Here is a 12,016-nt window from a genome sequence, read left to right as displayed (position 1 = left end):
TGTGCACCGTGACGTCATCACACCGGCACAGTCCACTTCAAACCTTTAACTGTTGCGGTACAGCTGGTTCAACGCGTGGGCTGAGCAGAAGCAGTCATTGTTTCCTGATTTAGTTCAGATTTAGGTTCAGAACTTTTGTGCATCTCCCCTTCTCGGACATGTGCTGTTGTTTAAATTACAAGAAGCGTTTCTCACCAGAGCTCATCAGCAGATCACGAGTCGTTGCACATTCTCTGCTGTGGAGTGGAAAGTTGGCCTCGTCAATCAATTTCTTTTATGAATTAACTGAGAGCAGATGCACACCTGGGAGAGATTAAGGGAACAGCGTGGAATGAGTGTGTTTGCTGCCGCTGTGTAGTTTTCATAAGTGTTGCATCACTGTCCCCTAAGAGATGCTTTTTTAACATTCCTCTCAGGGTAATAACGGGGTTTGTTGGAACAACATGAATGAACTTTTAGCATTATGTTCCAAATTAAGAAGAGGACAGGAGGGGCTCATTTTCTTAAAGAGTTGGTCAGCACCATCTTGTGGTAGAGACTTGTAGTTCAGACTGTTTGAAAACTCCCCCCAGACGTACAGGAAGGACTGGCTTTTAGAGACACGCTTTGATTTTTGGAAGATTTTTGTGGTCTATTTGACTATTTCTGTGAATAACGTTGCGATATATTAAGATAGACCTCTGAATCAAAGCACAAGACCTCTTCTGTTTCACGATCACTCTCTTGACCTTCTGTACCTGTCAAGAAGTTTGCCTTTGTTTTCTGGGCGTTGTAACAGAAAGTCAACATTGGAAATGTAACTGACTGAGGCAGCGGTAACTACTTCTTTGTGGAGTACAAAAAGTTAGGCGCCCGCTGCACAGGAAGGGTCTCTGTTTTAATAATAATCGAATAATATAACATTAAAATGCATTATTACAGTGTCTGACAAGTAAGTAATATGTAGTTTGAAGGCTTATCTTCTGTTTTCTGTGACACTGAGAATGAACCTTTTCCTTTCTCTCTTCCTGCAGCACGTTGTCTCAGTGTTGTCATGCAGTAGTGGCTCTGCTCTACCCCTTCACCTGGCAGCATACGTACATCCCCGTGCTCCCGCCCTCCATGTTGGATATCGTCTGCACCCCCACCCCCTTTATAGTCGGCCTCCTCTCCAGCTCTCTGCCTCGACTCAAAGAGCTGCCCATAGAAGAGGTGCGATGAGTTGTTTGTTTGTGATGCACTGACTGTGGTGCCCTTGACTCTGGGCCTTTCCTCCGCTGAACAATAGGTCCAGGAAATGACATCACTCTCCCTCCGCTCTTCCCTCAGGTCCTGTTGGTCGACCTCGGCAACAGTCGCTTCCTAAGACAGGTAGAAAAAGCATAAAAGCATCAGTGAAACAGGATAAATATGTCTGTTGCTACATGGAGCCCTTTTCCACATGTGGTGGCTCCACCAGCTGTTATGTGAATACATGTTAATTCACTGCAGTATGTGTACTGTATTCACATCTGTGTCTTTTCCTCCACAGCTGGATGATGAGGACTCAATTCTTCCCCACAAGCTGCAGGCAGCTCTGGAGCATGTGCTGGACAAGAGGAAGGAGCTGGCCTGTGAGAAAGGAGATCTGCCCAATGGTGACTCAGCATACGAATTACAGTATTTTCTCTGTTAAGATATACAGTATTTATACAGTAAAAGTATGTTTCATTAGAAGTACCAAATATACAAAAGACAGTGTTGTAAAACGATCAAGAGTAAGAGATGTTCTACGGTACAGTTCAAGTGCTCTTGAAGTTATAGGGTGTTTAGAGTATTGCCAAACTTAACCTCCAGCTTTTAATATAATTTAATATAAAAATAACTCATCCCGTCGTTATCCCATCCCACTCATGTCATATGACTCATAACGCAATTTGGTAATAGTTGTGTGCAGACACAACTACATACAGAGTTCCACATGATTTGATTTTATATATTTGAACCAAAAATAAATACAATAGGTATGAAATGTTTCATATTTTTACATGCATTTAAAGACTTACTTGTCTGAACTGACATTTTTGTGACACTTTCAAAACCATATCCAACAGGATACAGTGAGGCAGTAATATATGACGATGCAAAACGTCATTTTAATGTTTTGGCTTGGGCGCTTGGCTTTTGGTCTCAATAAAATGTCTGCAATATGTAAAAAAAAAGAAGGTTAGAAGTATGATAAGGGGAGTATCTGTGAAGTTCCAGTAAGTAGGGAGTTAGAAGTATGATTAAAAGCACCGTGGAGAGATAACAGTTGCATCATTGGTATTGATCAACCTTTTTCCAGACACTGGATGTATAAGTCATTCCTTTTTTAATAGGGCAGTAAAGATGCTGTGATTTCATCGTTTCTATTTTATTTCTATTCACTCCTGTACCTCCACCCAGACTCCAGCTCCCTCAGCACGGTGGTTTCAGAGGCCTTTGTGCGTTTCTTCGTGGAGATGGTGGGTCACTACTCCCTCTTCATGGCTGGAGCAGAGCGAGAGGACGAGTCCATCGCCTCCCCCACCTTGCCCAGCCCCTCTTCTCCCCCCTCCTCGTCCTTTCAGCGCGAAGCCTTTCGCAAAGCGGTCACGTCCAAGAGCTTGAAAAGGTTCCTGGAGGTGTTCATGGAGACCCAGATGTTCACAGGCTTCATCCAGGAGAGGGAGCTGCGCAGGCAGGGCCTCAGAGGTACTGGGATCTGATAAACTGCTGTTACAATACAGCTTGTAACAGTTGAAGTATAAATACTGGTTGAACACCAATACCTGCTGTATGTGCATATGTGAACTAATACTTGGAAGAAATGTCCCACCAATGTTCTAAACTGTTAGAATGTTTTGATTTATTTAACCAGTGGTGGTAAAGTGGTTGTCTTGAAATGTTTGACTTTTTATGTTATTTTCCAGGTTTATTTGAGGTGAGAGCACAAGAGTATCTGGACTCGCTGCCGGGGAGCGAGCAACGAGGAGTCAACAAGTTCCTCAAGGGTCTAGGTGAGAATTACTGTCGATCAGTCAATTAATCAGTTATTCCTCTATTAAAACCTGCCAATTCAGTCAGAGATGCTCAGGTCAAAGATTTAAACATTTATAGTACATTGTTACATTTAGCGGAAAAGACCGCTATTGTCAATCAGCCAATGCTAGTGCAACTTCAGTGCTCCTTCTGAACTCACACTTTGTAGGTTTGTTTTTTAAATTTGGTTCACATCTGTTGCTTTTCTTCAGGAAACAAGATGAAATTCCTTTCCAAGAAATGATGTTTGGAGTCAGGATGTCGTGTGTGAAAGTAGGAAAACGCACGGAGAGGTGTGTCGTAAAAAAGAAGAAGAGGACGCCCTCCCCGGACGAGGAGAACGTAGAGATGGAGACGTGTCTTTAGGTCGGAGCAAAGGAAGACCCTTGAAGTGATCTGGACTGGTAGTTTGTGAACATGAGGGACTCTGGGGAAAGTTAGGGTTTAGCTCCCAGTGTCATTCCATAGTGTTGTGAAGGGTTTTACTCAGCTTGGACCAAAACTCTCCTCCAACACGATAAAGCAAAGTCGATCAGTGTCTCGTCAGATTTCTGCCTTACAGATTACAGTCAATCCCTGCAGTGTATTACTGTCCAGCACAGCACAGTGTAAATGTCTTTAGGAACAGTGTTCTCCCTTTTTGGGTCACTGACCTCACCTATAAACCTGTAAGAGGGAGCGACACTGAAGGTCCCATTTTGTACAATACCTTCCTATACATTCCAAGTATTTTCTATAGAAACTTTTATGAATACAACTGTACAACTTCTTCATCAACAGGAGGCTTTTAAGTTAATTTATATTCTTTTTAGATAAACTTAATCTTTTTTCTTTTTCTTCAAATGAGTGCAAATAAATGTCCTGTACTTTGTAATCGGCTTTATTTAACGGAGTCTAGTCCAGAGCGTTTGTAGCGCATGTTTGGGTTGTTGGGTAAATGTACCACTGTTTTAAGGAAAAGGAATGAGCACCAAAAGAAATCAATGTGAATACATCTCTCACTTGGGTTTGAGTATATAGGGTTTGGACGGACTCGATGGTGAAGGAAGAGCTGTATCTTAGGCCGACTTGTATCCTTGATTGAGAATGCAATGAAACTTTTGAAATAAAGTGATTTGAATTTGTGAATTAGACAAATTACTCTTTTAATACAATCGTGTATGTTCTATGTTTTGTCAGAAGAGTCTGCAAGCAAAAGACAAGGTTACTCAAGGAAGTTCAATTGAGTAATTGCTCCTCCTGAGCCACAGAAGATGTTCTACAACTGCTCACAGCAGTACTACTCCCTATGACTATAGGAAGTTTACTTTGTTTCTAAAGGAAGAAGTCCCTTCCGTCCTCCAGGGAGCGCTGTCGCTGCATCCTTTGCCCTTCTTGACATTTCCTTGCAGAGAAAATAAGTGTAATGTATGATGACACACATGTATTCCCCCTTAATGTGACACACCTAAATCATCACTGGTGCAGCCACTACGCCCTTTTCGTGAAAGACATTTTGACTTGTCATAGGAGGAAAAACATCGATGTAATTAATAATGATGGCTGAATTCCATTTAGCTGCTTTGATTTCGGGGTCCTGGTATGGTGCAGTTGTCTCTCACTTGAATAGAGAGGAGCCATCATTTTGGTCAATTCATAACTGTCGTCAAATTCCAGGTTAAAGAACTCATTATTTGAAGTAGATCTTGCCATTGAACCAGCACTATGTCGAACCCACAATATCCACTGGAGGACTCTGTTACCCAGTTCATGTGTATCCTACATGTGTTGCCACAGCGGAGTCCAAAGTTCTGAACCACATCTCAAGACAGTTTGGCCTCCTTGCCCTTAATGGCTTGCACAACATGCCTGAGTCTAACAATAGTTTTGCTTTTTACATTACAGTAAAATAACTTTTATGGGTAATGTGGTATATATACAAAAAAAGGTTAACATCTTGCACCTTTTAGCTCCTTATTTAGTTCTCATCTGTGTCATACACACAGTCTGTTGTGTAACTCACTCATAAGTCATTGTATAGACGTTGAGTGTTTTCTTCTGACCATGTTGTCATGTATTTGTTTGTCCCTCGTCCTAAAGGCAGTGGCTTTTACAGTATTTCTTATTCTTGATATTTGCGTTCCACTCTCCCCCCCCCCCTCTCTCTCTCTCTCACCACACTTTCCTTTCCTTTTTGCACCCCCCCCCCCCCCCCCACCCTCCTCCTCTCCACCCCTTCGTCATTTCGCGTTGACCGGTCAGACCTGCCTCCCTCACCTCCCCTCCCCTCCTTCTCCCCCTTGGTCTCTTTCTCTGGCTTTTTCCAGGCTTCATGTCATACCACGGCTAATTCCTGAAATTCCTGCCCTCCTCTCCGCTTCAAACAAACTGCTTCAGGAAGGAGACGAGGCAGCAGGAAATAAAAAAAACAAAATAAAGGAAAAACTTTACTGAATTACTCTTCATTTAAATAACAATAATAATATTGCTCTACCTGCCTGCCTGCCAGACGGCTAGTCCCACCAGGTAAGCGTTTTATAACATTTTAAAGTGTTGGTCTCGTGATTTAAACTTGCGTCTTCTGTCGGAGTGTAAACTTAAAGTTAGTTGAATATTGTGCACGTGGAGTCAGTTCTTCGCACCGCTTTCTCTCTGAATGCTTCTCACTCACTGTCGGAGATAACATTCCTCAAATATCTCGCATTTCTTCGCTCAGATTCCTGCATTTTCCCCCTGTAATTCCAGCACTGGAGTGTGTGTGTGTGTGTGTGTGTGTGTGTGTGGTTCGACTTCCTGTGCTTGCATTCGGAACTTTTTCTTGTTTTTTTTGGTGGAATAACGTCATAGCGGTGCAGTCAAACATTAGCGTCAGTCTGGGGGAAGTTTTGCACCGGCAAACTGACCTCATTCAAACTGTGTATTTAGCGCGTTTAATTCACAAGGTGCCTTTTCCCCACTTCTTTTCTCAACAAGTGTCAAATAGAATGGAAGTCGCTGACACAGCAGCGGTGTAACTGTCATTGTTGCCTTTATGTTTCTCAATCTTCATTTGTCTTTTTAGAAAATTAAAACACCTGCATTTCATGACGCTTTATACAGTATTCAGTATCAGATCATGTACTTAGCCCAAGGAAAAGTCAAATATAAGCAATGTAAAAAAAACAACACTGTTAAAAGTCAGTATTGTGTTTTTAAACAGTCAAGTATAAAAGTATGCAGCAGTGGAAGACGAATTCAGATCCTTTACTTTGTTGTGTAAAAGTAAAAGTATCACGATGTATAAATACTTTATTACAAGTAATATTCGGTATTTAAAGTGGAATAGCATTAGCTAAATTGACTTAAAAGTATAAAAGTATTCACTATGCAGGCAAATGGGTAAATGTGAAAGTTATTTTATATTTATGTTATAATGTAACCGGCTACAATTTAGATGCAATAATATCAAACAGCATTTTGGTGTTGCAGCTGGCCAAGGTGGAGGCAGCAACTCACGACTCTCTGACATAAATAAAGCAGTAAGAACACTTCCCTCTTTAATGTAGTGGAGTGAAAGTATACAGAAGCAACGCATGGAAATACTCAAGTCAACTTTAAAATGAGCAACATTTCAGAAGTATTTCATAGCTTGCAGAGTGATGTGGTTAACCTGATAATCCACCCAAAGACAGCTCAGATATGTTGGAGAACAAAGAAACACAAAGTAACTCGCAGAGGGGCTGCTGGAGATTATTTTCACTATTGCTTCATTTGCTGATAATGTTCTTAAATACTGTGTGAACTGTTTGGTCTGTAAAATGTAAAAAATGTGACTTATTCAAATAGCATTGAGCCCTTTTGTTTTTAAGGCTTTGGGTTCACTATTGTCTCAGACTATGGGTTATATTGTAATCTGAACTCTAAAGTTGTATTGTTGCACTGCAATAGCATGTGTGTGTGTGTGTGTGTGTGTGTGTGTGTGTGGGTGGATGTGACTGGGCCTAGAGGTGGATGCGTATGTTTGTGTGGGTGAATGAGTGGTAAGAAGGGAGAAAAAAAGAAGTATGAAAAGGTGTGTGAGCAAGCAGGGATTTTATTTGTTTGTTTCAACCTTGTTTGTGTGTGTGGAGTTGCCCTGAGACAGGTCCTCGCCACAGCGGAGGAGTTCTTTATCTGCCGTGCTCATCCCACATAGCGATCATTCCTCCTCCGCTCGCACGAGGGAAACAAATAATGCCTCAGATATGAGCCTTGCACAACAAAGACTTTCTGCACACACCCCTCCCCTCCTTTTTCTACCATCCGCGCTCTGCACCCACAGCTCTGTGCAATGTGTGTGACTATGTTGTCCATTGATTCCAGCCAGTCTGATGGATCTTTCTGTTGGGTTATCTGGGGCTGATCTGACAGACCCTCTGTCCTCTTTGGCTCCAACTTTTCTGTCAATGACATCGAGAGAGGAATGAGGGTCAAGACTTGCCTGGTCCCTGCATACAGAGTTGGAGCTGTGGGATGTGGGAAATGTACAAAGTGCAGCTTGAGGTTGCATTTGTGATCATCTCTTTGTTTAAACCTGCTATAACTGATTTTTATTTCATTTTTGACCATCTGGGGGCAGCAAAAACAAGCTTTAAACACAACATTGCCATACAAGGTAAATAATATGTCAAGCTTGTTAGCTCCTGTTATTTACACATCCAGCAGATATACGGAGTGACATCATTCATTTGAAGTTCCAGACGTGAGTCCAGCGTTCACTCTCTTTGTCGCTCTGTTTTGGTCGCCATCGACTCCTGAGACAAATGTTCACCTGCTGGACTAGGCCTGCAACGAACCATTGTTTTCATCGTTGATTGAAAAATATCGGAATTATATTCTCAATTAATAGATTATTTGTTTTGTCTATGCAAATTCGGAAAATGGTAAAAAATGAGTTTATTTTTCTTGCGTGATTATGGATTGAATGTCTTCGGGTTTTGGACTGTTGGTTGGACAAAACTAGTAATCTGCACACGTTGCCTTAGGCTCAGGAAAGTTTGATGGGGATTTTTTCCAATTTGTAACATTTGATGAAGCAATTGATTGATTAATCAATCAACGAAATGGCAGATTAGTTGGTGTCGTGTTTGTGTGCTTTTTCATATCAGTTCGTGCATGTTTGTTTTAAGGAGGAGTTTTCTCTCTTTACGTTCAAATGAACATGCATCTGTGACAACTACACTGTGTGTGTGTGTGTGTGTGTGTGTGTGTGTGTGTGTGTGTGTGTAATGTGCACAGCTTGGAGACTCCCACTGGTGCAGCCCAGTGGGACTTTGTGCCAGAGAACATGTGCTCTCAGCATAAACTCAACAAAACAAACCAGTTTTTCCTCCACCGGCTCTCACACTGCAACTTTCCATCGCATAGCCTGATCCTCAGACTGAGTTTCCTGCTTTTACATTCCCGGCCTGATTAGTGGAGATTGTGACCAGTTTAGTATACACACACACACACACACACACACACATGGGAGCGTGTTATTGTAGTTTTCTGGAGTTTTTGAGCTCTGCACACAAACACAAACCTACACAGATAATTAAGGTTTTGGTCACCCCTACATTTTTTAAAAATATTTTTCTTAAATATTGACTTGGACTATCATACACTCTGGCCTTTGCACTTTTTCCTAATGATTGCTGATAATGATTAAATACCAGCAAGACAAAGAGCAGCTCTGTGAGGGTATATTAAGGCAATTCAGTGCTTTGAGCTAACTGCTAACAATATGATGCTAACGGTCTCCTTTTAACAATGCCAGCGTGCTGTTTAGCAGATATAATTGCCGCCAAGTTAGTCTCGTGTTATGGCATGCTTACATTTGCTAATGGACAGCACACTAATGGATTTATGGCCTCCGCAAATCTCACAGTGAGCTACAGTGGTCCCGACCTGGACTTGCAATTATTTAACAATCTGTTACAAAAACAATGGAAATGTTAAATTTCAGTCATGTGTTGTGGTTTATTTTATAAAGTTTTATTGCGTTGTGATTTTTAATGAAGCATTTGGCTCACTGTCAAGTCGTCGGTGGGCTCGTGATCAAGATTAGGCCTTATTGTGTTGTGCAACTGAAAGATTAACAAATTTTTCTTTTCATGTGCCTGATTTAATTCAGAAAAGTTGTATTTGGATTAGTTTAGCGTTTAGTTGCTTTTATTAACGGTACGAATGCCGGCCTTAAAGCTGAATAGCTCTAATTATGGGATAAAAGACACAACTGCAAATTACTACGATGATGAAAATAGTTTTATCTCGTTTTTGTTTGACTGTGGTTTTCTAATTTGCTGTTATTAATGTTAAGTGATCTTGTTGTCTCTTGATGGCAATTTTTTGGATGAAGGTCTTACGTTTAGCTGTGCTGATTGAATACACTTTCTTCAAACATACGCTGTAAAAGTAATCACTCAAACCTTCACAGCCTCACAAGAGATGACCTGTTAACTCGTTGATGATGAACAATCTCACACTCACTTCAGTGTGGCGTTCAAAGGTGAGACTTTTCATATTGTGTACCAGTTAAAGGAGAACATTTCTTTGGCTGCCACTAAAGATTATTTTCATTATCGATGAATACCTTTTCCGATTAATTGATGAGTCATAGAGTCTATAAAATGATCGTGAATACTGAAAAATGTCCCAATTTCGAAGAGTCCGAGGTGAAGTTTTGTTCAACCAAAGATATTCAGTTGTCGATCAACTAATTGATAACGTAACTAATCATTCAAGCTCTGAATATATGTTGAAGACAACAATCAACTCCTCCAGTTAAAGGCCACAACTAAGAGATTTTTGATCAATCATTCAGTGTAAGGTGAAGTCTTCAAATTGCTTGTTTTGTCCAACCAACAGTCTGAAAACAAAAGACATTCAATTTACAGTTATGTCAAACAAAAAAGCAGCAAATGCTCTTCATTTTAGAGGAAGTGAACCTGCAAATGTTTGTCACTTTTGCTTAATGAAGGACTTAAATGATCAATCGTTCCATTTGTCAGTGCTGCCTTACTTTGCTCATTAAAAATTCAATGTTGTCCGGTGATTCTCTGCATGAACATGTATGAGCAGTAATTTCAACACATTTTTCATTTAAAAACCCTGAATATTACGCTTTTCAGGCTGACGGGAACACTGCACATTACTGGAGGAAAACACTTTGAATTGAATTATGTGTCGGCAGGAAGGATAATTTAGTGGCAGCTTCAACCCATAAATAATACTATTGTCAAAAACAATCCTACCACGAATGTCTATGTGAATGTCGTGTGTTTGTTTGTGTGGGCACGAGTGTGTTTTATCACTGTGCGCTTCTCTATCTTCATTTGTTTATGTGTTCGTGCGTGTGTGTGTGTGTGTGTGAGAGAGAGAGAGAGAAAGGGATGGGGAGAATGGTTGGTCGGACGCTTTGCAGGAAGCCTTGTATAACATCAGGGGGCTCAGAGGAAGAGCGAGGGGGGGGGCTGACTGGCTGGAGAGTCTTCCTCACTCCATATAACTCACTGACTCACTCACCAGATCACTACGACCTTCTCAAGCGCAGCCCCACAATTGTAGACCCCTGTACTGCCTCCACACGTAACACACACACACACACACACACACACACACACTCATATTTGGGATTATAACTGACGTAAGGGACTTTTCTTTTCATTGCCTTAAATGGACATGGAGGTCTCTCCGTTCTGCAGTGGCAGGAAAGTGACAAACACAAAGCTGTGTTTGTATTGACTCATGCCATCGAGTTCTTTCTTCAACGTGTCCTACCATCCGTGCCCATTTCCATCTTTTTTTTCTCCTGCATGTCCGGTGAGAGGAAGAGGTGGAGCCCACGTCTTGTCTCACACTCTCTGTCCACATGTATAAGCACAATGTGCGCACGCTAAACAAATGTTGTGTGTAGATAAAGCAGGAAATCCCCATGCTGTCACTTGTTACCATCCTGCGTTACCATCCTGTCATTAAGGGCCAATGGAATGTCAAGTTAATCCTTTTAATTAGTCAGCTGGTTATTGTTAGGCTCCCACACCCAAAACAATGCACAAACACATTGATTACAATATCAGCTGCGGATCTGGAAGTTTAATAATGCAGTCAACTGTGGTCTTGGTGATGAAATGGGCATCCCAAAAAAGCCTCCTGGCCTTAATATCCTGGTATGATCCTCTGTGGCGTGTGTGTCTGAGGACGCTGACCCCCCCCCCCACCCCCCTCCTCCTCCCGCTGTTGTCTCAACATTAGATGCCACTTTATTTGTTTTCTCTAACCGAATACATGATCCAAGATGCTTCTTCTAAATCCGGATTAGCAGCTGTGGGGCTGATGTGATCATGTACTGTTTCATATGACGGCCTCAATGTAGCTTCTAGGTGTTCACCTGCTCTCAGAGGCTCGAGTACTTTTAGAGTGAAAACCTTCTCAGTCAGATGTTGGTAGCTTTCATGTTTGATTTAATGTGAAGGATTACATGGTCTGAAAATGTTGGACCCCTTGAGCTTACCCTGTCAAACACCACCGAAGAAACTGAAGCACAGTGCGTCGGCTGAACGGCTGGAAAACTATTTTATGCATTCCTAAACAAATGTTTTTTTGCGAGTTATTCATAAGGTTATGGGACATTTTTATCTAGCGTAGCCGACATATTCATGAACACTGCTGAAATGACAAGTCGGTTAAACGATTAGTCAGTTGACAGAACATCATTCAACACATTTTTCCAATTATTTTGTGGTTTACGTTATTGTTAATTGAATGTCTGTTTGGTGTTGGAATGTTGGTGGCACAAAACACGTCATTTGAAGACAGCACCTTGGGTTTATGGAAATGTCCTCACATTTCATAGCATAGACAATGAATTATTGATCAACAATATGAAGATATTAACACAAATGTTAGTTGCAGCCTTTGTAATTCATTTTGAATGCATCCTGTTTCGTGAAAGTGTTCATGCTCAATATATCAGAACATGATATTAACTGACTTTTGATGTTATTAACCACATTTA

General features: G+C 41.2%; 1 protein-coding gene across 1 annotated transcript in view; it reads left to right on the top strand.

The window, feature by feature from the left end:
* Positions 1 to 4,149, top strand: part of LOC306791785 (DENN domain-containing protein 2A) — a 31,346-nt gene extending 27,197 nt beyond the window's left edge. The window contains exons 15-20 of the mRNA XM_079288659.1: positions 1,014 to 1,191; positions 1,309 to 1,350; positions 1,511 to 1,616; positions 2,407 to 2,694; positions 2,913 to 2,999; positions 3,234 to 4,149. Coding sequence (XP_079144785.1) covers positions 1,014 to 1,191; positions 1,309 to 1,350; positions 1,511 to 1,616; positions 2,407 to 2,694; positions 2,913 to 2,999; positions 3,234 to 3,265 — 733 coding nt within the window. The 3' untranslated portion in view covers positions 3,266 to 4,149. The remainder of the gene's footprint in view (positions 1 to 1,013; positions 1,192 to 1,308; positions 1,351 to 1,510; positions 1,617 to 2,406; positions 2,695 to 2,912; positions 3,000 to 3,233) is intronic.
* Positions 4,150 to 12,016: the final 7,867 nt, after the last annotated feature.

This window comes from Melanostigma gelatinosum, assembly GCF_949748355.1.
Source record: "Melanostigma gelatinosum genome assembly, chromosome: 1".
Lineage (NCBI taxonomy): Eukaryota > Metazoa > Chordata > Actinopteri > Perciformes > Zoarcidae > Melanostigma > Melanostigma gelatinosum.
This window is presented reverse-complemented; position numbering and strand designations above follow the sequence as displayed.